General features: G+C 41.7%; 2 protein-coding genes across 5 annotated transcripts in view; both read left to right on the forward strand.

The window, feature by feature from the left end:
- Positions 1-16,171, forward strand: part of ARNT (aryl hydrocarbon receptor nuclear translocator) — a 58,723-nt gene extending 42,552 nt beyond the window's left edge. For 2 of the 4 annotated variants that reach the window (XM_080915561.1, XM_080915563.1), the window contains 12 exons: positions 2,120-2,196; positions 3,129-3,263; positions 5,243-5,317; positions 6,554-6,705; positions 8,934-9,044; positions 9,189-9,258; positions 9,572-9,695; positions 9,871-9,973; positions 10,338-10,485; positions 12,841-13,003; positions 13,612-13,778; positions 14,469-16,171. In XM_080915561.1, coding sequence (XP_080771687.1) covers positions 2,120-2,196; positions 3,129-3,263; positions 5,243-5,317; positions 6,554-6,705; positions 8,934-9,044; positions 9,189-9,258; positions 9,572-9,695; positions 9,871-9,973; positions 10,338-10,485; positions 12,841-13,003; positions 13,612-13,778; positions 14,469-14,558 — 1,415 coding nt within the window. In that variant the 3' untranslated portion in view covers positions 14,559-16,171. The remainder of the gene's footprint in view (positions 1-2,119; positions 2,197-3,128; positions 3,264-5,242; positions 5,318-6,553; positions 6,706-8,933; positions 9,045-9,188; positions 9,259-9,571; positions 9,696-9,870; positions 9,974-10,337; positions 10,486-12,840; positions 13,004-13,611; positions 13,779-14,468) is intronic. The other 2 variants (XM_080915562.1, XM_080915564.1) reach the window with 1 other exon arrangement.
- Positions 16,172-18,700: 2,529 nt separating this feature from the next.
- On the forward strand, positions 18,701-26,249 carry CTSK (cathepsin K). Its single transcript, XM_080915173.1, has 8 exons — positions 18,701-18,824; positions 20,097-20,217; positions 20,662-20,784; positions 20,866-21,021; positions 21,817-22,035; positions 23,942-24,107; positions 24,270-24,375; positions 25,898-26,249. The coding sequence occupies exons 2-8, from the start codon at positions 20,098-20,100 to the stop codon at positions 25,995-25,997; spliced, it is 990 nt and encodes a 329-aa protein (XP_080771299.1). The 5' UTR covers positions 18,701-18,824; position 20,097; the 3' UTR covers positions 25,998-26,249.
- The last annotated feature ends 1,562 nt before the right edge of the window (positions 26,250-27,811 follow it).

The raw sequence follows: 27,811 nt of genomic DNA on the forward strand, positions 1-27,811 counted from the left end.
CAAGGAATGGAATGACTTGATTGCAGTGACTTTAAAAGAGAGCAAACTGAAATGGAAGAGAAGTTTTGAGCAAGGAATGGAATGGCTTGATTGCAGTGACTTTAAAAGAGAGGTTTTCTCTGGAAAGGCTGAGTAGAGAAGCTTTACTTAAATTTGAGATTAAATAAGGGATATAGTGAAAGTTGTTGCAGTAAATATTAAGAAATAATTGGTTTATCTCTTTACTTGCCCTGAGGTCTCACTCCTCAGGCCTGACCCTGTTACTCGGAGGTGTACCTCTGTCCCTAGGCCTGAGGCATCCGGTCCGAGCCGCCCTCAAGGCCCAACCCTGACCTGGAAACTCCCTTCCCTTGGCGGTCTTCCTCCGCCTGCCTTTCACCTCCATCTCGGGTGTTTATCCCAAAATTCAACACAAACATAACTCTACAGCCCGATTGCTTTTCACTCAGGTTTATATATTCAACTCTCAATCCACAAACCCTCTACACAACAAGATTGCATCAAATAGACAAGATATAAAATGCCATTCTATATGAGTTATTAGACCTATAAAATCCTTAATGCTCACAGCATTTTAACACCAATCAATCCCACCTGGGTCTAGCTGGTCCTTGGGAAACTCCTTGTTGCCATGATCCGTCCTCTGACCTCCTAGATCTGTCCTTCTTTCTCTGTACCTCCCTCCAGTTCGCCTCCTCTCCGGCCCAGTCACTGGCTTTCCTTTATTTTACTAATTAAAATGGGAAGGTTCAGTTGGTTCACTGACTAGGCAGCCCTTTTACGGGAAGTGGAATTAACATTAAAATACAAACAGCTCCAGGACAATCTATAGAAAGTAGTAGGGTGTAGAGGTGAGATTTTGTGTTTAGTTTATGACCATGAACTCAAGACAGTCTCCTACCTCAGTCTCAAAAGAGCTGGATCTCAGGCTGGGTCTCCATGCATAGCAAGGCCAGCTTTTTAAACTGACCTTCAACTTCCCAGATCTCACCTTCTTTATTACTTCCCTACCAATGAAGGATTGCTGGGAACTGGGGATTTACAGAAGACAAAAATGCCGAGAAAGAGACGGGTTTTAATAATTATTTATTTCATGTGTGGTAGTGTTTTGTCTGCATGTGTGTACGTCTGTGCATTACTTGTTTGCCTGGTACACACCAAAGCCAGAAGAGGGTGTTGGATCCCTTGGGACCAGAAGTACAGACAGTTGTGAGCTGCCATGTGGGTACTGGGAACTGAGCCTGGTCTGGAAGAGCAGCCAGTGCTCTTAACCACAGCCTTTTCTCAGCCCCACTGATATATTTTAAGAAGATATTAATATTGCTTTGGGAAAACCTTAACATTTGCTTTCTGGCATTTTGTTAATAGTTTAAATAGGGTAAGTTTCTTCACCTTTACATGGTTTTCTCATCTGCAATTTGAGATAATACATCTGTGTATCATTATTGTAAGTTAGATTTAGTGTAAGGAAAGTACACACCCCAGTGCCTGGCACATGCCATGTAGCCAATGAATGGGAATTAATTGAGAAAAGTTAATTTGAAATATTATGCATAATAACACATGGACTCTTGAGTTAACTTCCTACATAAATCACACATTTACTGTATTCATGATCTGTGATAGTTCTTTATAGCTGTCCTAGATAAAAATGAGAAATAAAGACATTGTGAGGGACGAACTCTTTTTTTTTTTTTTGTGGAAATGAATATCTTTTGGTGTTGGGAACAATTTAATTTTGTTTACTCTAAAAGTTACTGGTTAGGCAGGGATGCTTACTTCTCTGTGTATGATATAGTCACATGGCATAAGTAAAGTTCGTGTTTTTAGACTCCTTTGGTTGGGACTTGCATTTTTTCAAATTTGTTAAAAATAAAATGGCTAAAACCAGATGTGCTGGTATGTGCCTGTAATCCAGCATTGGGAAAAATAAAGAGTCCAGGTTACATACACATGAAACTTTGACTGATATATATAATAAATCCTGTATAACTGATTTTTTAATTGATTGTTTTATACTTAACATGTTCATAGGGAAATGTATTAGTTAGTCTTCAGTGACTTGCCTTTAAAGGGATTTGAATTCGTGATCTCTGAGTCATTCTTTGTCTTCATGAAGGTGTCTCCCTCCCTGATGATGACCCGGAGGCTGGCCAGGGGAGCAAATTCTGCTTAGTGGCTATTGGCAGGCTGCAGGCAAGTATGAGTCTTCACATCTATGTCCCTTTCATTTGTGTTAATTCTCCTTTGCTCTGTGAATACCTAGGAAAAGTCCATAAAACTCAAGATCTAAAATATTATGATATTTATAATAAACATTGGTACTCTTAGATTTAGCTAAAATCAAGAGCGTGAGAGAGGCTGGTAATATTTTTGTTGTTGGTATTGCTAATGACTCTTCCCTGTGTTAACTAGGCCTTGGTTCAAGGGATCCTCCTACTAAAGCCTCCTGCATGCTGGGAGTAGAGGCAGACACCAGTCACCATTCCAGGCTCCCCTTGACATTGTTATTTTTAGCTTTACAGTACTTTTCTATTTCCAATTAACTTTTGTCCTCATGCAAAATAAGAACAATCATTTTTATTATGTCATCGAATGCTTTATAATAGATTTTAAAATATCTTAAAGTTTTATTTTATGTTTATGGGTGTTTTGCTTTCATGAATGTCTGTGCACCACTTTGCATGCCTGGTGCCTGAGGAATCCCCTGGAACTGGAGTTACAGAAAGTTGTGAGCTGACATTCGGGTTCCCTGGAAGAGCAGTCAATGCCCTTAGCATGAGCTGTCTCTCCAGCCCTTGAGTTTGATTATTTTCATGAACACAGTTAAGTTTCTCAGAAACTTGAGCCAGTCTGAATAATGAACATAGGCTGCCCAAGTAGAAAGTAAGTGGTTTAGGGTCACATTCGGTATTTTCTTACTTTACCGACGAGGTGCGCGAACCTGTGTAGTAGAGTTAGAATTTATGCCTGTCGTTGGGATTGACATTTTTGCATTTCTGGGTGAAACTTCTAAGAAGTTCCTAGATCTGGTATTTTCTTATCTATACAGATACTCATGAGGATATTAAAAATAATTCTGTAAGTAATGATATTATTTTGGCTCATTTTTCTCTCTCCTGTCTTAGGTAACTAGTTCTCCCAACTGTACAGACATGAATAATATTTGTCAGCCAACAGAATTCATCTCCCGACACAACATTGAAGGGATATTCACTTTTGTAGATCATCGTTGTGTGGCTACTGTTGGCTACCAGCCACAGGTAAGGAGTATAGCTTTTGCATTATTAATACTTAGGCCTCTGTTTTCTGTTACCAATGTTGAGGTTACATGGCCATCTAATTCCAGTTCAGAAAAAGAGATGCTCCTATTTTGCTAGTAGCAAAACCTAGTTTCAACTTCCTACCAAGAAAATCACTCTATATAGAGAAATAGAGTTTGTAAAACCATATGGAAATAGGTATAAATATATAGTTTTTATTACTAGCGTCAATACAGATAATTTTAAATGCCTTATTTTAAATTATTCTAGTGTAACTAGAATTTATATAATTACTATATTTTGGTAATGTATATAATTACTAACGGAATAATAGCCTGTACTAAATGTAAGTGTAGCACTGGTTATTAAATTTCTCATACTGTAGTATATCAGTTAGCTACCCCACTTACATGGTCTATTACCTGGGCGAGCCTTGCTCTGCGAATGCGAATGGTCAGTCAGGAAACTGTCTTAAATGGAAGAACTAAGCTGGATGATTTACTTAAACCCAGATCCCACATTTCATGTAAAGCTGCTGTTATCCAGACAGTGTGGTGTTGATGTACTGATCTATTCTGATGAGTACGTTAAAGAGTCTTTTTTTTTTTTACATTGGTAATTAGATTTTCAGCAAAGGTGCTGAGACATTTTAATGGGAAGATATCTAACAAATGGTAGTGTAGATATCAGATTCTATATACACCACCACCCCTAAAAATTATCATACCACAGACAAAAATCAACTCATAGCCCTAAATATATAAGTACTTAAGTTGGAAGGAAACACCTTTTAGAAGAAAATCTTTGTGCTCATAGGTGAGAAGGTCATGGCACACCTTGGGAAGATGCAGTTTTCCCGTTGCTATTCATCTTTTTGTTTTGAGGCAAGATCTCCCATTGGCCTAGAACTTGCTGACTAGTGTAGACCTCCTGGCCACTGAGCTCCCATAATCCACTTGTCTGGTTACTCTAAGATGATTAGAATATACCACACTTGACATTTTTATTTTTGAAACAGTGTCACTATGTTACTTTGGGTGTACTGGAGCTCTCTGTAGACCAGGCTGACCTTGAATTCAGAGATCTGCCTGCCTCTGCCTCCCAAGTGCTGAGATTAAAGTCCGCAATACTAGGCCTTACATATATACATAAAATAAAAATGTAAGAGCTGAATGTATGAATGTGTACTATGTGTTTACCTGGTATCACAGAGACCGGGAATGCATTGGATCTTCGGTGGATTCTAGGTGGTTGTAACAGTCTTGATAACAACTCCTTTACAAGAAGTATTGGATTAGGGATTGTAAATTTTCCAGCTTAGTTCTTCGTTTTTAACTGTCTGGTATGTCATCTTTGCAAATGCAGGAAGCGCTTTTAAGGGATGGGCCATCTGTCCTGCCCTGTCTCACCCCCTACCTTTTTTCTTCTACCTTCTTTGAAAATGTATATTCTAAGGACTAGTCTCAGGTCCTCTAATATTATCTACAGATTTAGCTCTTTGCATTCCGTTCCTCCTAACCCCCATCTTTTCCTAGGCTAGCCTCAAACTGGAAATCTTTATGTCCTAGCCTGTGATGCTGAGATTTGAGTATGCCACCATGCCTGGCAGAAATTTTCTCTTAAAATGATATCATTAAGAGAGCTGGTAAAATGATTTTGTGAGAAAAGCTCTTTGTCTCTAATTGTGTTACATTCTACAAGTGCACATGACCCATAGAGTGCAAGTGTGGTTGAGAGGACAACTTGCAGGATCGCTTCCCCCCAGTGTGGGTTCCAGACATGGACTCAGGCATCGGGCTCATGGCAGGACTCACTGAACCATCTGCTGGCCCCGGTTCTCTCTTCTTTCTGTTTATCTTTTTTCCATATACCTACTTATAGTAGGATAAAGAGAAGAAATAACATTTACGTCTTCTAGCAGATAGGAAGGTGGGGTAACCATAAGAAGTGTATATTTTACTTCTCTCTTTCCCTTCTAGGAGCTCTTAGGAAAGAATATTGTAGAATTTTGTCATCCTGAAGACCAACAACTTCTAAGAGACAGCTTTCAGCAGGTAACATTTTTCCTGGTTTGAGTCTGAGTACATATTTTGATCAGTTCTTCAAGTTTATTCTAGATACTTACTAATCAGTGTTCAGTTGAGCACTGTAGTGGATACTATACTTTTCTTGTATTTAATTTCTTTTTTTTTTTTTTAAAGATTTATTTACTTGTTATACATAAGTACACTGTTGCTATCTTCAGACACACCAGAAGAGGGCATCAGATCCCATTACAGATGGTTGTGAGCCACCATGTGGTTGCTGGGATTTGAACTCAGGACCTCTGGAAGAACAGTCAGTCTGCTCTTAACCACTGAGCCATCTCTCCAGCACTGTATTTAATTTCTAAGAAATATAAAATGATAATACTTTGAAACTAGACAACGTCCAAGGTATTTCTGCTTTGGCTTTATCCAAGAAATTCTCTTCAAGACATTTAAAATATTATCTGCTTTACTACCTTATTTTAGATTATAGCAGGAAAATTGTCTCAGAATTCTTTTATATATAATAGAAAGTTAATTCAGTTGTAACTAGTTGTAATTTTCAGGCACAAGCTCTTGAAAATACTTAAGAGAATAACATGGGCTTGGCTTTAGATAACAGTTCTTTATATTTTATAAGTTAATTAAGTCTTGATACTGTTCTTATTGATATAATGATATAGTAAGACTTAATTAAGGTAGGAGCTTGTGGGAAAGTCAAGTATAGTAAAGCCATAAGGCACATGTACATACATCCCAGCATTTGATACATAGTTATAATCAAATAAATGTTAACTGCTAATATTTTTTATTGTTAGAGATGGAGAACTAAAAGATTGTCTTCTGTTCCATAAGAAAAGAAACTAAAACATAACACAAAACTTCACTTAGGGGCTTTGTGGAAACCAAAATTCTTAAGTTTTGAGTTGAAGAGCTGGGATTGATAAGAAAAGTGTAAAATGTATTTAATGTCACCTACCTGTACCTGGAATTTCTGGTACTAACTTAGAAAGCAGTTCATTGAGTATGTCTGCAGCAGACATCAAGGGAGATGTGGAAACAGTTGCTTCCATGCTCCCTCTTACCTGTGCAGCCATACAGACTGCAGCTCTGGAAACACACCTGTTAGATACATGTCCCTTCATTTCCTCATCCCTGTTTGCTTCAAGGGCAACAACACAAGTCCTAAGGTTGTAAAAATGGCAAGATTATTACTTAATTTTCTTTTTTTTTAAGTCCACTGATGGATGAAAACCCTTTCAGGTGGTGAAATTAAAAGGCCAGGTGCTGTCTGTCATGTTCCGATTCCGATCTAAGAACCGAGAATGGCTGTGGATGAGAACGAGCTCCTTTACTTTCCAAAACCCTTATTCAGATGAAATTGAGTACATTATCTGCACCAACACCAATGTGAAGTATGTACCCTCAGTCCTTTCCCTGTAGCCACTCCTAGGGTGGGGTGGGGGTGCAGTGGGGCAAATGGTAGCTTTATCATGATGGCTTCCTCACTTGAGCTTGGACTTCCTCATTTAACATTAATTGAGATTGTTTTCTATAGGAGATGATATAGTTGAGGTAGAGAATACAGTGGGTTTAGTTGCTGTTGACATCTATTTATTAATACCCATGTGTATGCTGCATGGGCATGTAACAGCATGTAGGAGTGGTTCTCTGCTTTTACCAAGTAGGTCTCAGGCATGGAATTGAAGTTGTCAGCTGTTGGCTGACACTTGTCCCACCAGTAGAGTAAGTGTGAATAAGCAGCAGACATTCATTGCTGTCCAGCCCTCTGCCCACTGCAGTATGCACAAAGAAGATTGCAGATAAAACTCAAGTATTAATTCTTAAGATGGACAGGTTCTCATTTCAGCTTTCTGTGTTTTATTTATTTAGTTATAATTTTACTTTTTCTTAGTTAACTTACGTATTGTACTGCTGATGGTCAAACCCAGGGGTTTGTACAGCGAGTAGGTAAAATGCTGTATTGCTGAACTGTTTCCCTACTTCAGGATTTTGGAGGGTGTTTTATGTTTGTTTTCGAGGCAGGATCTCATTTTGCAGTCCAGGCTGACCTTGAACTCACAGATACCCCTACCTCCCTGAGGGCTGAGGTTGAAAGTGTGTGCCACTTGGCTCCAGGATTTTGTTTTATCTACCAATATTTTGCTCTAGTCTAGGAGAATTTTCATCTGAAACAAAGTTGGACAACTTTTTTGTGAAGGACAGGGTAATAAGGATTTCAGCCTTGTGTGGACCATACGACCTTTACTGTACTACTCAGCCCTGTCAGGCACAGAGAGAGCAGGGCTCTGCTCACGGTGCGCATGCATAAACAGGCAGTGGTCTCACCTCACTCCTCCATTCATTTCTCTTTCTTTCTCTAAGCTTGCTCTTTGGTGGTGGTGGTCTTGTCTGGTTTGGTTTGGCTTCTTTTTTTTTTTTTTTTTTTTTTTTTTTTTTTTTTGAGACAGGGTCTCTGTTGTCCTGGATGATCTGAAACTCACTAGACCAAGCTGGATTTGAGTGCACATTGATCCTTTTTCTTCTGCCTCATGAGTTTTAGGATTTCAGGTGTGCACCATCATGCCAAGCTTTCAGCTTTGCTTTTCTTTTTTTAAAGATTACTTTCTGTTATATGTGTGGGTGTTTTGCCTGCTTGTCTGAGCTAGAGGTGGTGACATGAGAAGCCACATTTTTAACCACTGAGCCATTTCTCTAGCCTCTAGCTCTAAACTTTTGAGTAAGTTTTTCTGAGGTATCCTGCACAGGTCGTGTATCTCACCCATTACACACTTGTGCAGCTGTTAGAACCAAGCATTCTCAGAACATTTGCCCCCCTGTCCCAACCCTGAGCCCCTAAAACTGGCCACTCTTCCCTTTCCTTTGAAGTCTTAAACATCTAATTTACTATCCCTATAAATCTGCTTATTTTAGAGATACCATGTAAATCACAGAATGCGGTTCCTTTGTATATATCTCATTGTTTCCTGGTTCATCCAGGCAGTAGTTTGTTGTTGGTGCTTTGAGTTAATATTTCATTATATGGACATGGGGTTTTTTGTTTTGGCTTTTTTTTCTAAAAGTTATTTTAAGCTTTCTTTCTTTTCTTCTTGTCCCCACCCCCCTTCGAGACAGGGTTTCTCTGTATATCCCTGGCTGTCCTGAAACTCACTCTGCAGACCAGGTTGGCCTCAAACTCAGAGATCCCCCTGCTTCTGCCTCCCGAGTGCTGGGATCAAAGCCATGCAACCAGCACCTCCTTCATTGTTGTAAACTTTTATATAATATATTCTGATCACACTTTCTCCTTCTTCTAGCTCCTTCCAAATCCTGCCACCTACTCTGTCTTTCTTCCTCTCTTACACACACACACACACATACACACACACACACACACACACACACATCAAAGAGAGAGAGTGAGAGAGAAAAACCAAAATATATAAACAAAAGACCCAATAACACAAAACATGCCTAGACAGAGCATTATGACACAAAGACTAAACATATCACTGAGTACATAGGTACCTATGGGACGGGACTAAGATCTGTTAGTAATTGCTCACCGTTAGGTCAGCATATGGAGTTTATTGTATTCAGTCATGCCTTGTTTCCCCTTTTGTGTTCTTGTCTATTTTCCTAGGAACTCTAGCCAGGAACCACGGCCTACATTGTCTAATACAATCCAGAGGTCACAGCTAGGTCCGACAACCAATTTATCCCTAGAGATGGGTACAGGGCAGCTGGCATCCAGGTAAGAAATGGTAAAGTAATTAACCTTTCAAGCAGTCACTAGCTAGGTGTGGTGATGTGCAATCACATTTTTTGTTGTTCTTGCTGCATGTGTTTTATTTTTTTTAAAGCCCTTTTCCAATTTCTTTTGATATTTGACATATAGGCAGCAGCAGCAAACAGAATTGGATATGGTACCAGGAAGAGATGGGCTGGCCAGCTATAATCATTCCCAGGTGAGTATGTACCTTTTTCCTATAGGGAGACAGTGAACATTTCTTTAAAGTGTATCTTTAAGCTGCCAGATGGTTTAATGGTTAGGAAAGTACTGGTCCTGGAGAAGGCCCAAGTTCAATTCCTAGTAACCACAGTGGGTGGCTCATAACCACCTGTAACATTAGCTCCTTTGTAGACACTATGTTCATATACATAGACACATGCACATAATTAAAAACACAAAAATAAATCTTAAAAACAATATTCATGCCAGTGAAAATCTTTGTCCTATATAAAATTGAACATTATTGTTTTTATTCTTTTATTCCATAGGTTTCTGTTCAGCCTGTGGCAACTGCAGGATCAGAACACAGCAAGCCCCTTGAGAAGTCAGAAGGTCTCTTTGCACAAGACAGAGATCCAAGGTTTTCAGAAATCTATCCCAACATCAATGCAGGTACAGTTTCTTCTGCAGACTTTTTTTACAAGCTAAGTTTGATTATTACTGATGGGACTGCTCAATCAACATAAGTTCCACTTAAATTTACAGTACTTCATGAATAAATAGGAACTTATTAAACTATATGCTACAGCCCCTTGATGGCCCTCCCCCAACTCCTTTTGGTCTACAGATGAGAGTAAAGGCATCTCCTCCAGCACTGTCCCCGCCACCCAACAGCTATTCTCCCAGGGCAGCTCATTCCCTCCTAACCCCCGGCCGGCAGAAAATTTCAGGTGAGCCCCATATGTGTGTGCTGCTTGGCAGGGCTCTGCGGGATTCAGTTGCTGAATCCACATGTCGTTCTTCCCTTGCTTTCTCTGGTCACTTACCACAAAGCAGTAGAACTTACTGGACCTAGGGTGAGACAGAGAAGCAGCTTGTTCCTCCTGTTTTTTGCACCCACTCTCTTGCCTTGCTCTAGGTTCCATCTCTCTGTGTGGTTAGTGTGTGACTGTCAGTCTTTGTGTTTTTACATTTATCAGGTTTTCCTTAACTCCCAAGAAATCAGAGGAATCTAGGGGTAGAATTTGTTCTTTTCATAGCTTCTGAGATGGAGTCACCTATTAACCCTTCACTTCAATATTTGTTCCCTCCTAGGACTAGTGGTCTTACCCCTCCTGTAACCATTGTCCAGCCATCATCTTCTGCAGGGCAGATATTGGCCCAGATTTCTCGCCACTCCAACCCTACCCAGGGGTCAGCACCAACCTGGACCTCTAGCACCCGCCCCGGCTTCTCTGCCCAGGTAGTGCCTCTTACCTACCTGACCCTGTATGTTCTTTGTTTGCTGGAGTCTTTTTTTTTTTTTCCTACAGGTACATTTATCATTGTCAGATGCTTCCTTTTCAATTCCTGTTCATCTTTTAATTTTGTTTTTTCTTTTTATCTTTTTTTTTTTTTTTTTGAGAGCAGCTAGATAGTTAAAATACTGGAGATAAATTCCAGAAATCTCATTAGAGTCTATGGTTTTCATATATCACCTTAAGTCAGAACTGCACGTTCACAACAGTGATCAGCTTTGATTTCAGGCTTGTTTGGAGTAAATTCAAACCGTTTGTTTTTGTTTAGGACTATGTAATGCAGTACTAAAATAGAAAATCAGTAATTACTAATTTATTTATGAAAATATAGTATTCATTTATACAATATGTAATAAATATATTAGACTTATTTATTACTGTGAATTTCTCTTGTATAAATAATAATTTACCAAAGTTTTTAAAACATGAAAACTTAAACTTGGCTCCAGAATTGTTCTCTATGTAGCTTTTTTTGTGTGTGTGAAAATACACAGGATGACTTCCTGGCCAGGGTGTGCAGTGACGGTGACGACAGCCACCATGGTTTCCATGCTGCTGACATAGTCAAGCATGCAGATATTGGCTCTCCAGGAGTCACTTCTAAAGTTGTGTATTTACAACTGTCTCTAGAAATTATTATTTCTCAAAAAACGTCAGAGGAGATAGCTAGTTTCTTAATCAGTGAACAATACAAGAGGGAGTGACAAAGTACAGCCTTAATCTCAACACAGAGGAGGCTGAGGCAGGAGCATGGGCCTGGTCCACATAGTGAGAAAAAATGTCTCATAAAAGAAAGAACAGAACAAAAACAAAAATACATGATGAAAAAGAAAAGAAGACTTTGTCCACTGTGCCAGTAGCAGTCTCTTTTGGTAAGGTTCATAATGAGGTTTCATTTCTGGTTTATTTTTTCCAGTTTTTTTTCCTATTATTTTTGAGGCAGATTTAGAATTTATATTAAAAGACCCTTCAAATACAGATTTCAGCTTAAAGCCAAGATCAGAAGAGAGGCACTCAGAGAGACAGAGCTGAGCATTGGTAGGAACTCCCTAAGCTGTCACCAATCCCTCTGTAACACAGATATTCCAGTAAAGAAGAAAATATTTATGCTCTTAGGAAAAGGGTCTAGAGACAGGGAATAGAGACAGTGGAATGAATGCTGTGGTGGTTTCTCTTTTTAATGCTTTACTATTGTGACCATTCTAAAGTGCTTGTCACTCAAGCCTGATGACCTGAGTTTAATCCTCAAGATCCATTTGTGGGGAAGAGAGAACCAGCTCCTGCACGTTATCCTCTAACATGCATGCTCTTGCACACTAAAAATAAAGTGGAAACCTTTAATCCTACCACTTGGGAGGCCAACTCAGACAGATCTCTAAGTTTGAGGCCAGCCTGGTTTCCAGGACAGTCAGTGCTACAGAGAAACCCTTTCTCCACAGATAGTATAATGATAATAATAATTAATAATAATAATAGTGGTGGTGGTAGTAGTAGTAATTATAATAAATAAAATAAGGTGGAGAGTACTAAAGAAAGACACCCAGTGTTATTGACATCTGTGTGTACATACAACCATTATACACAAATCTGCACATGAATACATGCACATGAGGTGAAGACATGTTGATCTCTGACTCCCATATGTTTGGGCACATTAGCCTATACATGTATGTTGAACATGCACACACATGGAATTTATGTTTTCTTTTTAATAATGCTTTCATGTATGTATATAGTTGTTTAGTTTTTTGTTTTTGGTTTTTTGTTGTTTAGTTTTTTGTTTTTGGTTTTTTGTTGTTGCTTTTGTTTTTTTGAGACGGAGTTTCTCTGTGTAACAGAGCCCTGATTGTCCTTAACCTGTCTTTGTAGTACAGGCTGACCTTGCACTCACAAGAGGTCTGTCTGCCTCTGTCTCTGCCTCCCAGTGCTGGGATTAAAGGCATGTGCCACCACACCTGACCCGTGTATGTGTATTTTGATCATCACTTGTTCTGCTCTAGACCAGTGAGACCTCTTCCACTTACCCACCAGTCCTCCTTCTTCAGTGTCTTTTTCCTGTTTCATGACCCAGTGAGCTTAATTAAATAATTACCACAATTTGTAATCCTTTTTTTTTTCTTTTTCAGTTTTATTTTAGTTGCCTAAAAAAATAGTTTTAGGAGAAATTGGGAGTTAATGAGAAGTATACAGTTAGAAGCAGTAATGGATTGTGTTTGGAACAATGTGGTGGTTGAGAAATAGTGACTTACAGGAATGCAATGCACAGTTAACATCCCCTGTTCTGTATCTCTTCTCTTTAGCAGGTGCCCACCCAGGCCACAGCCAAGACTCGTTCTTCCCAGTTTGGTGTGAACAACTTTCAGACTTCTTCCTCCTTCAGTGCTATGTCTCTTCCGGGTGCTCCCACTGCCTCACCCAGTACTGCTGCCTACCCTACTCTCCCCAACCGTGGATCCAACTTCCGTAAGTGCAGACAAGGAAGGTAACAGGAAAATCAAACTACTAAAGAAGGAGGACTTAGTAGTTACGATTGTTTCCCCTGGGTCCCGTATGTCCTGACTGAATTATAAGGAAATACGTGGTTCAGGGCCTCTTTGAAATGGGTCATTAGGCGAGTGCTTGACAAACAAACCAGATAAAACCTGAGTTTGGCCACCAGAACACATGTACAGGAGAGTGACTCCACCATGAGCCACAGTACACATGCTCAGATGCACCATTCACAACAGGAAGAACCTTAAAATCGTTATAACAACATGCTATAGAAAAACCATCTTGACACCTGTAATAAAAAACATGTGAATCATTTTAATATTTATAACAATATTATTTAATATACTTAATACTTAATCTACTTAATAGACTACATATGTAAATGAACAAAGAATTTTTCAGAAATACTATCTAGGGAATGAAACTAAATGTGAAACAGTTTGAAATAGAAGAGGCATTGCCTAGCAGAGAGAAGAGCAGAAGGTAGCTTATGGAAATTACTGACTTACACGTAGTTATGTGCTGGTTTCTCCTCTCCATTAAAACTATAAATTGACGCTGTTTATCCTTATTTCTAGCTCCTGAAGCTGGACAGACAACAGGACAGTTCCAGACTCGGACAGCAGAGGGTGTGGGTGTCTGGCCACAGTGGCAGGGCCAGCAGCCCCATCATCGGTCTAGTTCCAATGAGCAACATGTTCAGCCACCGTCTACACAGCCACCCAACCAGCCTGAGGTCTTTCAAGTGAGTGGATAAGACTTCAGAAAGAGAGAAGTCAGGGAAGAGAGACAGACAGGAGCGTATGGTACTGGTTAGGGATGTATGAGACGAGGCAGGAAGGATACATGTCAGTAATTGAAGCAATTATAAACCACACCCTTTAACCAGGCCAGGTAAAATTACTAATGTGAAGCAGCATGTAAAGATGCTGAAGAAAATATTTTTAACTTATACAGAGATTTACATTTCAAAGTAGTTATGGATCTAAATAGGATAATACAAAAATATATGAAGTAGAACATACTAATTATAAGTATGTTTCCTTTGAAGGACTGCAAGATTGAATGCGGTCATCTTAGAGAAGCTAGTCAGAAAGACGAAAAGAAGGCAACATTGGCTTTGGTTGAACACAAAGTGATTATACATTTCAGATATGTCTGTAGGGTTAAATGAAATGTCGGCATGCATATTTCTTTTGTTGAAAATATTGAGGGCTAGAAGAGAGGAAAATAAAGGAACTTAGGAGGAAATGGGAAGGAGGTAAGGAAAGAGGCTGAGGAAAGGAGTGAATTCTCAGAGGAGGAAGGTTGAGAGAACTTGGCATCCAGACCGGTTCCAGTCAGGAATGGTGGGGGTGGGTTGGGGGAAGGGAGTGCTGGGAGGAAATTCATTAAATAAGGGTATGTGATCTAAGTCTAACCTTTTTCTCATTAGGAAATGTTGTCCATGCTGGGAGACCAGAGCAACACCTACAACAATGAAGAATTTCCTGATCTAACTATGTTTCCCCCTTTTTCTGAATAGAACTATTGGGGTGAGGATAAGGGTGGGGGAAAATCACTGTTTGTTTTAAAAGCAAATTTTCTGTAAACAGAATAAAAGTTCTTCTCCCTTCCCTTCCCTCACCCCTGATATGTACCCTCTTCCCCCCTTGACTCCCTGAGTAACATTATAGAAGAAATTAAATGAGTTTCCCAGGCTTTTGAGATCCTCTGAAAATTTGAGGATAGGTGAGGTTAGAATTCCCAACCTTATATCTTTTGACCAGAAGTTGCACAGAAATGATTTGTGCTGGAGTCAAGGGGCAGTATAGAAGACTCTTACAGCCACTAATTTGATACTGTAGCTTATTTGGAAAGAAATTCTGAATAGAGGAGAGGAGAGGAGAAATATCCTCATAACTGAGGATCATGAAATGTGGTAGGGTTTATGTGGAGCCTTAGAAGTGAGCCGTCTCGAGAAAGAGATCTGAAAGAGCATGAACACTTGTGTTTGTGTGTAAGCGAGTGTGTGTATGTGTGTGTGTGAGAGAGAGAGAGCGCGTGTGCATTTGAGCTCCTATGTTTTGTTTTTCTCCCTGTTAGAGAGTATATGCAAAATTAGTCCCAGATTTTCTTTGTCTTTCTGCTTGCTCTTCAAAGTGTTCTAAGAAAATTAATTTTTCCAAGTATTTTTCTATTTAGTGTTGCAGCCAAAGTGTATTTAAATTAAGTCTTTGCTGCACTTAAATCCATACCCAGCCAAAATGAAGCTGTAGGCCAACACTCAGCCTTCTGTTGATGAGGTTAGTCTAATACAGACACATTCATTGATCAAGCTGGATTACTCCTGCTCTTTGGTGCTTTCAACTTATTGGGAAGATCCGCAGATATTACCAAAATAGGCTGGCTACTTGCCCATAAGAATAATGCTGCATTTTCTGTCAGAGTCACACATGTTCTGGAGAGGTTATTTCTGCGTGGAAACTCAACTTCTTGGATTAGCTATCTTGAGCGAAAGTCCTCGCCGATGAGTGTGTAAACCAAATAGAAAGCCCTCCTGTACAGTAGCTTCTCCTTCCTGTCACCAAAACAACTTTAGGTCTTCTGAAGTCTAGAGTTCTTTTGGTCTTTCTCCAATCTTGAAATTGGGTTTTGCTTTAGAGCACAAATATGTCTGTATTAAATGGATTTAAATCCCAACAGGGTCACTTGATAATTATAGCCATAGAAATGCAGGTTACTGCTTTCACCCTTTACAGTCCTCAGGTGAGTCTCCTAGATTAGCAGCCTTTTCTCTTTTTCTTAAACTGGCTCCTGTCAAAGATTAAATTAATATGGAAAAGATCTATTATGTGTATTGATGGGGGATGAGGAGCCCAGGTGGAGAGGCTCATGGAGAGGCTGAGGGATTATTACTGTTTCCCTCCACTGTCTTCATTCTGGTGCCAGGCAATAGAGTGGACAAGGAGGCTATTTTTTTATTCTATGTGCACACATACAGTATACATATATATTTATATCACATTTTACTGAACCAAAAAGTTGGGTTTCCAATTAAATACTTGTTTTTTAATAATCGACTTGTTTTTAAATGTGATCTGAATTATAATGTACAGTTATTACCGGGCTTTGGAAGAAGGGTGGGGAGGGAGAAGCTTCTCTGAGGGTTTTGTTCTGCTTTTCCTTCAGGGTTTTATTTTTGATTGTTTTTTTTTTTTTTTTTTTTTCTTGTTGGCCATTTGTGCTAAGCCTTAACGGTGGCAAAAATAATGACGTGTAGCAAAGATTTTAAAACAAAGTATTTTTTCTTTTATAAAGTGTGTTGTGTTGTGTGCTATTGATTGCGGCTCCCTGACTCATTACAGACATGTACAACTACACATTCATAAATGAGCTCCACACACAATCACGGAATACAGTCGAGTCTTCATTCCAGGAGTCTGATCACTCAGTACAGTACCCTGTTCTCGTTTACCCACCTGATCCTGACACATCGTGAGTGGTCACTAGACTACTGCTCACACTGGGACATCCGGATGGCTCTCCCCAGTATGCTCTAGTCAAAAGGAGATAAAGGGATTGTGAACTTTAAACCGTTCGTATGTGGACCTGGGCTCTCTCTACTCGTGCGGTACATTGATAACCAGAAATCCTGGGGTCTGTGCCAGGAATCCAGCTAGAAACCGAATCTGTATTTGTGGTAATGTCCTGTATGTCCCAGAGTCCCTCATTTCCTAATTCCTCACATGTGTTTATGGAAGTAAATTGAGTTTGGGGGTGTGGTTGGCCAAGCTAGACTCTTATGACCTGTCACATGCCTGGATTTTGGGGAAGCACTTGGAGACTCTTGTGACTGGACCTTTTTGGAATTTGAATGATTGAGATCCAGTACTCATCAGACATTCTGCCACCCGAGAGTTTAGCAGTAGAGTCACGTGTATCCATTAATGTAGATTCAAGTGTTGTGAATAATTAGGGTCAGTTGTCTTTCCTTACTGTTATGTTGGGCCTTGATCTTTGGGTCTTATGTTAGGAAAGCCCACTACCACTAAGTGTTTATCTTCCATTTAAGCAACTAGAATCTATTTATTTATTTATTTGGTGTATGTGTGTACACTGTCACTGTCTTTGGACACACCAGAAAAGGGCATTGGACACATTACAGATGGTTGTGAGCCACCATGTCGTTGGTGGGATTTGAACTCAGGACCTCTGGAAGAACAGTCAGTGCTCTTAAGCGCCGAGCCATCTCTCCAGCCATGTAGGACACTTTTTGCCCAGCTCATTATGGATGGTGCCATTCTTGAGCTGGTAATCCAGCCTTTTTATTTTTAGATAAGATCTCACTAAATTGCTTAGGCTAGTTTGAACTTGTGAGGATGCTTTTACTTATTTAGAAATGACATCTTACTGTATGGCCCTGTCTGGCTTCAGGCTCGCTCTGCCACTCAGTGTGTGTGTTGAGGGAATAGAGGTGTGCCCACAGCCAGATAATTTTTGCTTCAGCTGTGTGAGTAGCGGGGATTACTGCACTATTGCATTCACTCAACTTTCTGGTCACTTTTAAGCCATTTCACCTGGACTTTGTGGGCAGCGCCTCTCTGTGTGTAACCATAATGGGTTAAAAAAAACTACTCCCTGCCCAGAATCAGTTAATTTTTTAAAAATGTTTAAATAGAGCCTTACATTTCTAGCATTTGATTCCCCCCACACCCTTGTGCGCCCTGCCGCTCATCATCTCAGAAGAGGATCTGACAAAATGTTGAAAATGGTTCAGGATGGAAACTGCCAGTAAGACATTTTGAGGAAGAATGGAGTCATCCAGGGCTGTGTTCTTTCATTTCCCCACCAGTCTCAATATGAATCGTGTGCTGTCTTATTGCTGCCCCCAAAGACAGTCAGATGAAGCTAAACACTTAGCAGCTATCCACACTGGTATATAATATTGTACGATCACAAATGTGCAAATGTTACTTCCTCCTTAACCCCTCCTCATCCTATTCCTGACTCCCTCCCCCATCTTATCCCTAACCCTCCCCCCCATCCTATTCCTGACTACCTCCCCTATCTTATCCCTAACCTTCCCCCCTCATCCTATCCCTGACTCCCTCCCCCATCTTATCCCTAACCCTCCCCCATCCTATTCCTGACTACCTCCCCCTCATCCTATTCCTGACTACCTCCCCTATCTTATCCCTAACCTTCCCCCCTCATCCTATCCCTGACTCCCTCTCCTCATCTTATCCCTAACCCTCCCCTCTCATCCTATTCCTGACTACCTCCCCCTATCTTATCCCTAACCTTCCCCCCTCATCCTATCCCCAACTCCCTCCCCCATCTTATCCCTAACCCTTCCCCCTCACCCTATCCCTGACTCCTCCCCCATCTTATCCCTAACCCTCCCCCCTCATCCTATCCCTGACTCCCTCTCCCCATCTTATCCCTAACCCTCCCCCCTCATCCTATCCCTGACTCCCTCTCCCCATCTTATCCCTAACCCTCCCCCCTCATCCTATTTCTGACTCCCTTCCTCATCCCTAATTCTCCCCCTTATCCTATCCCTGACTCCCTCCTATCTTATCCCTAACCCTCCCCCCTCATCCTAACCCTTACTACCTCCCCCTCATCCTATCCCTGACTACCTCCCCCCATTCTATCCCTGACTCCCTCCCTTATCCACATTTTCCAGCCACTGCTGGAGTCGACTTCCGCAATCCTTACAGAATAAATCTAGCACCCTTAGTCTTCCGATCACAGTAGCCACACATCCTGTCTGAGAAGAGCCTAGAAAACAGATTCTCAACAGCAGGTAACATTTTTAACTTCTGGATCTTTTAGCATCTCATTCCTACCAGTCACCTTATTTTAAGAAGAGAAAGGATATAGTGAGTTGGGGAATCACATAATTTTAAGTTCCCTGAATAACAGCATAATCCTTAGTCTATTTTCTGGCTAAATAAAATCTGTCCGGAAAGCTTTAGGATTCTGTATGTGAATGGGTCTGTGGCTGTTGGTAAAAGCAAAAGAAGAGGGTTCTGTGAGCCTGCCTCAAGAGTGGGCTCTTTCTGAGTTCTGTTTAACTTAGGAGTTAATCGACTCCTGGGGAGAAGACTAACTAACAGCCACCTCCAAGCCTGTAACACTCCATCTTAAGTTCTGCTGCATATTCTGTTGCTTTGCAAAGAGTTGTAAAAATGTACTCAGCGTTGCACAACCATATGGTGCTGGTGATGACAAATGGTTTTTAAACAAGAACTTTGCAATTAAACCAACACAAATTAATGGAGCCAGAGCAAATGCCTGGAAAGCTGTGAGCTAGAACTTGGTTGTTAGGGACTATTGTCCTTCACCCTCCATCTCCATGTGTCTGAGGCTTTCTCCCTGTAAAGCAGCCATGTCGCTGTTTGGGGAAAAAGAAAAGCTGCTTACCCCGTGACATCTGGTTAAGATTAGAGCCATTTCCTGCCTAAAGGAGAGGAGGTGGACAGAAAAAAGTGGATAAGGCAAATGAAGATACAGTGAACTGTTCTCTCCTGGCAAGATCTGGTGCAGGCTAGGAAGAGACCGTGCACAAAGCTTACTGTAGCTAGAACTCAGGCTCTGTAACCGCTTGTTCCAGCAGGGAAACTAGGAAAGAGCTGCTGAGCCTTTCCCAGTTACTTCTACCCACTGTGGTTGTGTAAAGTGCATGTAGGGTTGGTGGAACATCCCGGAGTTACAATGATTGAAGTCAGATGATCCAGCACTTCCCCCAACTTCTGTCTGTTATTACTTTACATGAGAATTGCCTGCCTGCAATTCCTTGCTGGTTTTCCCCATACAGCCAAGTGTGCCTGTTTCGTAGTTCATCTAAAATGAAAGTGTGTGTGTGTGTGTGTGTGTGTGTGTGGTCTTCTTTTGGGTTTATGAATCCCTTAGGATTAATGTGTGTGTGTACAATTTTCTGGTAGAATATTTTTTTATAGCTCTTAAAAGGTTAAAGGCCACTTTCCCGACAACTTGTCTGTCGCCATTGGCACATCAGAAGCCAACCTGTGAATTTTTGTCTGTGGAAATCTCCCCTAATTATTCCTTTTACTAGGATGTGGGTGCTCAAGTTTCTGCTGCTACCCATGGTGAGCTTTGCTCTATTGCCGGAGGAAATGCTGGACACCCAGTGGGAGCTATGGAAGAAGACCCACAGGAAGCTGTATAACAGCAAGGTGCCCAGGGGCCTGCAAGGGGAGCACACGGGAGGGCTGGGATGGGGACTTGTGCTTTAGCATTTCCTTCAGTAACAGCTCAGTGCTTTATCCCGAGGAAGCGGTCCCCATTCTCCTAACTGTGCACCAGCCCTTCCATCTGCTTTACACATGGATTATCTGGAGAGAGAGCTCGGGAATGGATTGATGGTCTAGCATGTACTAGGCACTGAGTCAGATACCCAGTACCGTAGATGGGGCTGTGTGGTGTGTATGTGGGATAAGCTCTTTTAGGGAATACTTCTCACAATGGTCTCTCTGGACCTTTACATGAGCTTCCGTATGTTTACTCAAGAGTCTATAGTTCCCAGTTAGATTGTAAATGCTCTGTTTATGTTGTATGTTTTCTTCTAAAGCTACCTATATAACCGCACAGCCTACAACTTTACTGACTATCCTATGTAGGTGGATGAACTTTCTCGGCGTTTAATTTGGGAAAAAAACCTGAAGCAAATTTCTGTCCATAATCTTGAGGCCACTCTCGGTGTGCATACGTATGAACTGGCCATGAATCACTTGGGAGACATGGTGAGTTGCCTCTCAGCTCCAGGCCCACCCACTGTCTTTACCCTGGTCCCTGCTAATGCTTGATGTCCTTCTTTATCTCAGACCAGCGAAGAAGTGGTTCAGAAGATGACTGGACTCAGATTACCACCCTCACGTTCCTACAGCAATGACACGCTCTATACCCCAGAGTGGGAAGGCAGAGTCCCAGACTCCATTGACTATCGAAAGAAAGGATATGTTACTCCAGTCAAAAACCAGGTACTTTCCTGTGTGTGTGGTGGGTGGGGTAATCTAACCTGAACCTAGTATAGCTCGTGCTACAAGAACATAGCCTATTCTGTTATTTAATTCATTACCTACTTTGTATATTTAGGGTTTCTTTTTTCTACTTTAAAATTTTTACACTAAGCTGTGGGCTAGAGATTCGAGATCTAAGGTGCTGTCTTGATCCTCAAGAAATTCTCATTCTTAAAAAAGTAGAAAAATCTCTGAAAGAGAAAATTCTGCAATCCAGGAGAGCAAACGCTAATTGTAGCTGACACTTTCTGAGAGATCGCTGCGCATAAGTACCGTGTACAGTTCTCTTGTGAGTGAGATCTCTCAGCACTCACAGGGGTTTCATCAACTGTAGCATCACTCACTCACTTGTTCTTTTGAGACAAGGTCTCTTGCCCAGGCTAGCCTTCAACGAAGTTTATGGCTGAGATTGACCTTTTGGCCTCTGGTCCTATTCCCCCCACCACTCAAGTGATGGAGGTACATGTATATTCCATCAAGCCCAACTTATTCTCACTTTAAAGGAGACTGAGGCAAAGCCAGGGTTAGAATTCAGGAGAGCTGTCTCCAAAGCTGTACTGTAAAGTCCCCACTGTACTTGACTTCAGTTAAAGGAGACTGTGGTCACAGTTTTCATCAGCGGAGACGATAACGGGGCTTCACAACAAAGGCAGCACTTGTGCATGACTTGATAAAGTGCATGGAGTCTGACGAGGGTGGCAGAAAGACACTCCCTCTGTGAAGAGTGATGACTAAGGTCTCTGTTGTGTTTCTCAGGGCCAGTGTGGTTCCTGTTGGGCTTTCAGCTCTGCAGGTGCCCTGGAGGGCCAACTCAAGAAGAAAACTGGCAAACTCTTAGCTCTCAGTCCCCAGAATCTTGTGGACTGTGTGTCTGAGAATTACGGCTGTGGAGGTGGTTACATGACCACTGCCTTCCAGTACGTGCAGCAGAATGGGGGCATTGACTCTGAAGACGCGTACCCGTATGTGGGGCAGGTGAGCCCACCGCACGCAGCCCTGTGCTAGCTCTTCCCCTGGCATGGGGTTGTTTTCTGCTACTGCATCCTGCCCCCCCTTTCCTTTTAACTTTGAGACGATATCTTACTATATATCCCAAGATAATCAACAAGGTATCCTAGGCTGCCCACCCCCCATTTTGAGACAAAATCTCATGTAGCCCATGTTGTCCTTAAACTTCCTATGTAGCTCAAGACAACCCTGAATTCCTCTTACTGCAAGCTTCCAAAAGTGCTGAGATCACAGGCCTCAGTTCCAGACATGGCTATCCCTCTTTCTTAATAGAATTATTTGCTATAGAAGGCCAAACTGGCCTGGACACAGAGATCCAGCCACTTTCCCTTCTAAGTGGTGGGGTCTAAGTCTACACCATGCCAGGCCCTGATTTTTTTCTAAGCCCATTTGCAAGATACTTTACTTGATTTGTAGATTGTATATTTCACTTGTGTCCCGTTCCCCCCCCCCCCGCCCCCCCCATGCAGTGCCAAGGCTGACAGACTGGAATCCTCTGTGTCATGCTGGGATTGCAGGGATATACCACTATGGCTGTTTGATCTGAGCAGTTCACTACCAGAACCATGTGTCAGAGAACAGATTCTGATAAATTAAAGCTGTAAATTACTGTAACCTTAGGCCATCTCATCAACTGCTAGCAGTACTGGTGATATTTAGATATGTATTCTTTTAGATACTACCTTAGAGTGTTTGAGGCCTAGTGTGTAGAATACGTTTCCACCAAGAGCATACCACCTTGACAAGATTTCATACTGTGAGGCTTGCAACTCATGTGTGCAAGCCAAATTACTTAGCTGTTAATTTATTTTCATGTCATGTTATGTGCTTATTCTGACGCTGATCCAGCTAAGACTCTTTACCTCATCCTAGCACCCCTGAGTTGTGGACAAAGGGTCAAGGCATCTCTTGATTTGGGTTTGGTGTTGGCAAACTCTTCCACAGAGCAGCCAGTATCTTCCTGAACCCCCTAAAACTTACACATACTATAGGCAGAAGATAATTTGTGTTTAAAAAAAAAAACAAACAAAAATCTCTTATTTCAAATATCTTTTTCTGTCCTGCATTAGTGAAGATAGTCTCTCAAGACGGGAGAAGTAGGATGTGCTTGCAATCCCAGCAGACAGAGGCAGAGGCAGGAGGCCAGGCGTTCAGTGTCCTCACTGTATAGCTAAGTAGCGAGTTCAGAGCCAGCTTAGACTACATGATATACTGTCTCAGAAAGAAAGGAGAGGAGGGGATGACAAGAACAAGGAGCTGGTGAGATGGCTCAGTGGTTCTGAGTACTTGCTTTCTCTTCCAGACAACCTTCATAGTTTGTAGCCACCTGAGGCAGTGCCTGTAACTCTGGCTCCCAGGAGTCCAGTGCTTTTCTCTAGCCTTCAAGAGAATGTATACATACATATATGCATATATACACACACACATATACAGAGAAGATACACAAACAAATACATACATAAAAAGAAAAAAAGTATCTTTTTCTTCTGAAGTTGGTTTTTGTGAGTTCTAGAAAACAGGAAACCACTTGAGTTTGTTTTTTGGTTTTGTTTTTTTTTTTTTAAACATTTTTTGTTTGTTTGTTTGTTTTGTCTTGTTTTTAAGACAGGATTGTACTAAAAAAAAAAAAAAAGACAGGATTGTACTATATAGTTCAGGCTGGCCTTGACTTCATGGCACTCCTCTGCCTCAGACTCTAGATTGCTGGGATTAAAAGGGTGTATCCCCATACCTGGCTTCTTTTCATTCATGGTATTCTAAAATGGTAAGCCCAAAGACCAGATAGTGGCCTCTAACATTGGTTGGATTTCTTACCAATTCATTGCCAGTTGATTGACTCTGCTCCAATTCCACCTTTGATTATTGTTTTCAGGATGAGAGTTGTATGTATAATGCCACAGCAAAGGCAGCTAAATGCAGAGGGTACAGAGAGATTCCTGTGGGGAGCGAGAAAGCCCTGAAGCGAGCCGTGGCCCGGGTAGGACCCGTCTCTGTGTCCATTGATGCAAGTTTGACATCTTTCCAGTTTTACAGCAGAGGTGAGCACCTCTTCCTGCAGAGCCCCCTTCTGGGGTGGGTGTGGCCCCAAGAGTGCTTTGTTTTCACAGGCAGACTCCATCTGCTAAATCTGGCAGCCCCTGAAGTGCACGCGGGACCCCTCCTCCCTTACAGGGAACCTCATCCGTAGTTTCGTTTTGTAGGTGTGTACTATGATGAAAACTGTGACCGTGAGAATGTGAACCATGCAGTGCTGGTGGTGGGCTACGGTGCCCAGAAGGGAAACAAGCACTGGATAATTAAAAACAGGTAACAGTGAGGCTCTGCCTTTGCCGTTTAACCACCGCTGTAGCAGTGACCCTCACGAAACTAACCTGATGGGCAGAGAGTGATGCTCAGAGTATTTGCTGGATGGCTGCTCCTTGGGCAAGTTGTTTAGCAGCACACAAGCAAACGGGCAGATGCTTGTGTCTCGAAGTCCACTCAGACTTAATTGACATAAACACCAGTTCATTCCCAGTGATCTCATCTGAACTGATGTTTTTGTTTGTTTGATTGGTTTTCAATTTTTGAGACAGGCCGTCCTGTAGCTCAACTAGCCTTGAGCTCGAAATGGTCCTGAACTCTTCAACCTTGTTTTACTCCACCTCTCCAGATCTGTCTCTGCTTCTGTCTGTCACATACCCTAGTTTTGAGTCACAACGTTGTGTCCCGTGGCACTTTCCTGTCTATCTTCCTTGTCACACCCCCCACCCATCCACCATCCCACCATTCCCACGTACCCAAAGTCTGCTGTCTTTCAGGTTCAGCCTCACACACCTCTTACATCACATTTTCCTTTCACCTCTCCTGCCTCCTCGTTCCTTCTTCCTTCTCTCTCTGCTTTTTGAAACAGGGCTTCTTTATATGTAGCCGCCGCTGACTTGAGTGTGCTGTGCAGGCCAAGCTAGGATGGAACTCACAGAGATCGCCTGCTTCTGCCTCCTGAGTAGTGCTGGGGTTACAAGCATGTGCCACCAACCCTGGCCTCCCTCCCAACATGGTCTCCCTTTGTAGCTGTGGCTGTCCTGGCACTCTCTATGTAGGCCCAGCTGGCCTCTGATTCACAGAGATCTGCCTCTGCCTTATCATCTTTGTCAGAGCAATCTCTGGTATCTTTTAGACCTGCCTTAGGTTCTTCTATTGCTGTGATAAAATATTGTGACAAAATAACCGAGAGAGAGAGAGAGAGAGAGAGAGAGAGAAAGAGGCTTATGTACATGGCAGGGAGGATAGGGCGGCCAGAGTGTGTAGCCGCCTTCACTTCCCCTCTAATCAGGAACAGAGTAATGAATATGATGAGTGTGTGATAATGTTTGGCTCAGCTTCTCCATTTATACAATACAGGATCTGTCCAGGGAATAATTCTCCCACATCAATTAACAATTAATAATTCCCAGAGGTCCATCTCCAACAGATTCTAGATTCTGTGAAGTTGGCAATTAATACTGACTGTTACAAAGCCAACCTGGATAGCATGCCGCCTTCCACAGCCTGACTTTATTTTAGTTTTTGTAGGGTTTTTCTGTGTAGTTCAGACTGTTCTGGAACTCAATGTGTAGACCAGGTTGACCTCAAACTCACATATCCACCTTCCTCTGCCTCTACCTTCAGAATGCTTTGATTAAAGGTGTGTGCTACCACTGCCTGGTTTGACTTTAAACTCCTTAAAATAAAAACTACCTTACTCATGTGTGTGTGTGTGTGTGTGTGAACAGTGTTTAGCAAAATACAGTAAATGTTTTAAGGACTATATAAACCAAGATGCTACATATTTTTCCTGATTCTACAGCTGGGGAGAGAGCTGGGGAAACAAAGGATATGTTCTCTTGGCTCGGAATAAGAACAACGCTTGCGGCATTACCAACCTGGCCAGCTTCCCCAAGATGTGATTCAAGACAGCCAGTCCATCTGTTCTCATACTCCTTCCTCAACGGTGCAAGCTAATGGTGGCTTTGGAGTGACACCTCTACTCCACCCAGGGTCCTTTTCTTTGTGGACACAACAGGGAATTTGTGGACTCTGTGCTGATAGGCGCTGGGGTCCTCCAGCAGGCTGGGGGACTAAGGTGACCTTCCCAAGCCCCTGTCTTCTATATACACCAGTGCACAATTCAGTCTTAGGCTGAGATACACAAATCTATTCATGATTATTTGACAGATTTACATGATACTAAAAAATGTTTCCTTCTTTGCATTTGAAATAAAGTATCTCATTTACAACTTAATAAAGAACACTGTATTCACACTTTGTTGGTTATGGTGCTAGCCAGCATTTATTAAGAACTTATTGTGTCATGAGAACAGCAAATTTCTGGGGCCAGCTAGGACTCTGAAGGTCTCTGAGTACTTAAAACTGCCTGCAAAGCTGGACATGCGCTCTGTGCCCGGGCCCAGCTCTTGAGAGGCAGAGGCAGAAGGAACACAACAAGTAAGTGCTATGGGTACCTAAGCCTTCTGAGTCTAGGTTTCCTGAGGTTGTTTTATTATTTGTTGTTTTGTCTTATTTTATTTTATATTAATTTTTCAGACAAAGTCTCAAACAGATAAGGCTATGTTTTCAAACTCACTATGTACCTGAGCATAACCACGAACCGAGCTCCTGGTCAAAGCTTCTTTTTTTTTTTTTTTTCTCCAAGAAAAACAAACCAGTCTTATGTGTAGCATTTGTTGGCCTCAAACTCAAGATCCTCCTATCTTTTGTGCACCACCATGTCAGGCTGAAGATGCATTGGTCATAGTTGTTAGACCCGGTGCTGCTCTGGCAGGGTTCATAGCCTTTCTGAGGCTCTGACCCTTTAACATAGCCCCTCATCTTCCAAAGACCCTCAAATGACTGGGACCCACAGGTTGAGAACCACTGTGCTAGAGACTAAATTAACACTACCCATTTTTCTATTTCTACAGGTATGGCTATCCCATGAGGAAGAGTTAACGGTTACTGAATATTCACTATCATGTACTCTTGTTTAAAACATTTTTTAAAGATTTATTTATTTATTATATAGAAGTACACTGTTGCTGTCTTCAGACACACCAAAAAAGGGCATCAGATCCCATTACAGATGGTTGTGAGCCACCATGTGGTTGCTGGGATTTGAACTCAGGACCTTTGGAAGAGCACTCAGTGCTCTTAACCACGGAGCCATCTCTCCAGGCCATTTAAGACATTTTTAAATTTAATATAAATGTTTTACCAGCATGTATGTCTGTGTACCATGTACATACACTGTGCAGAAGAGAAGTCCCCTGGGACTGGAGTGTGGCTCCTAGGAGTCAATCTTGAGAACTTTGGAAGAGCAGCCAGTGCTCTCAACCTCTGGGTCCCCTCTCCAGAGTCCCCTATTTCATTCTTTGTAAAACCAACTCCACTTTTTTGTCAGTAGGTGGATATGCCAGGCACAAAGGTGGTTGCACACGCCTTTAATCTATGACTTCTGTGAGTTTAAAGCCAGCCTGGTATCTGTAGTGAGTTACAAGATAGCTGGGTTACATAGTGCGATCCCCCGTCTTAAGCCTACCCACCCCAAAATATGTGGACATATAGTAAGTTATATTTAAGCCTAAAGAATGAAAAGTTAGTTCTCTCATGGGCAGCTAGATGTGGTCATGCCGTATGCCTGCAGGGTTAACTGCTTGAAAGGCTGAAGCAAGAGTTCAAAGCAAGACTAAACACCAAAGGAAGACTCTACTCAAAACACAAAAAC

Source organism: Micromys minutus (genome assembly GCF_963924665.1).
Source record: "Micromys minutus genome assembly, chromosome: 4".
NCBI lineage: Eukaryota > Metazoa > Chordata > Mammalia > Rodentia > Muridae > Micromys > Micromys minutus.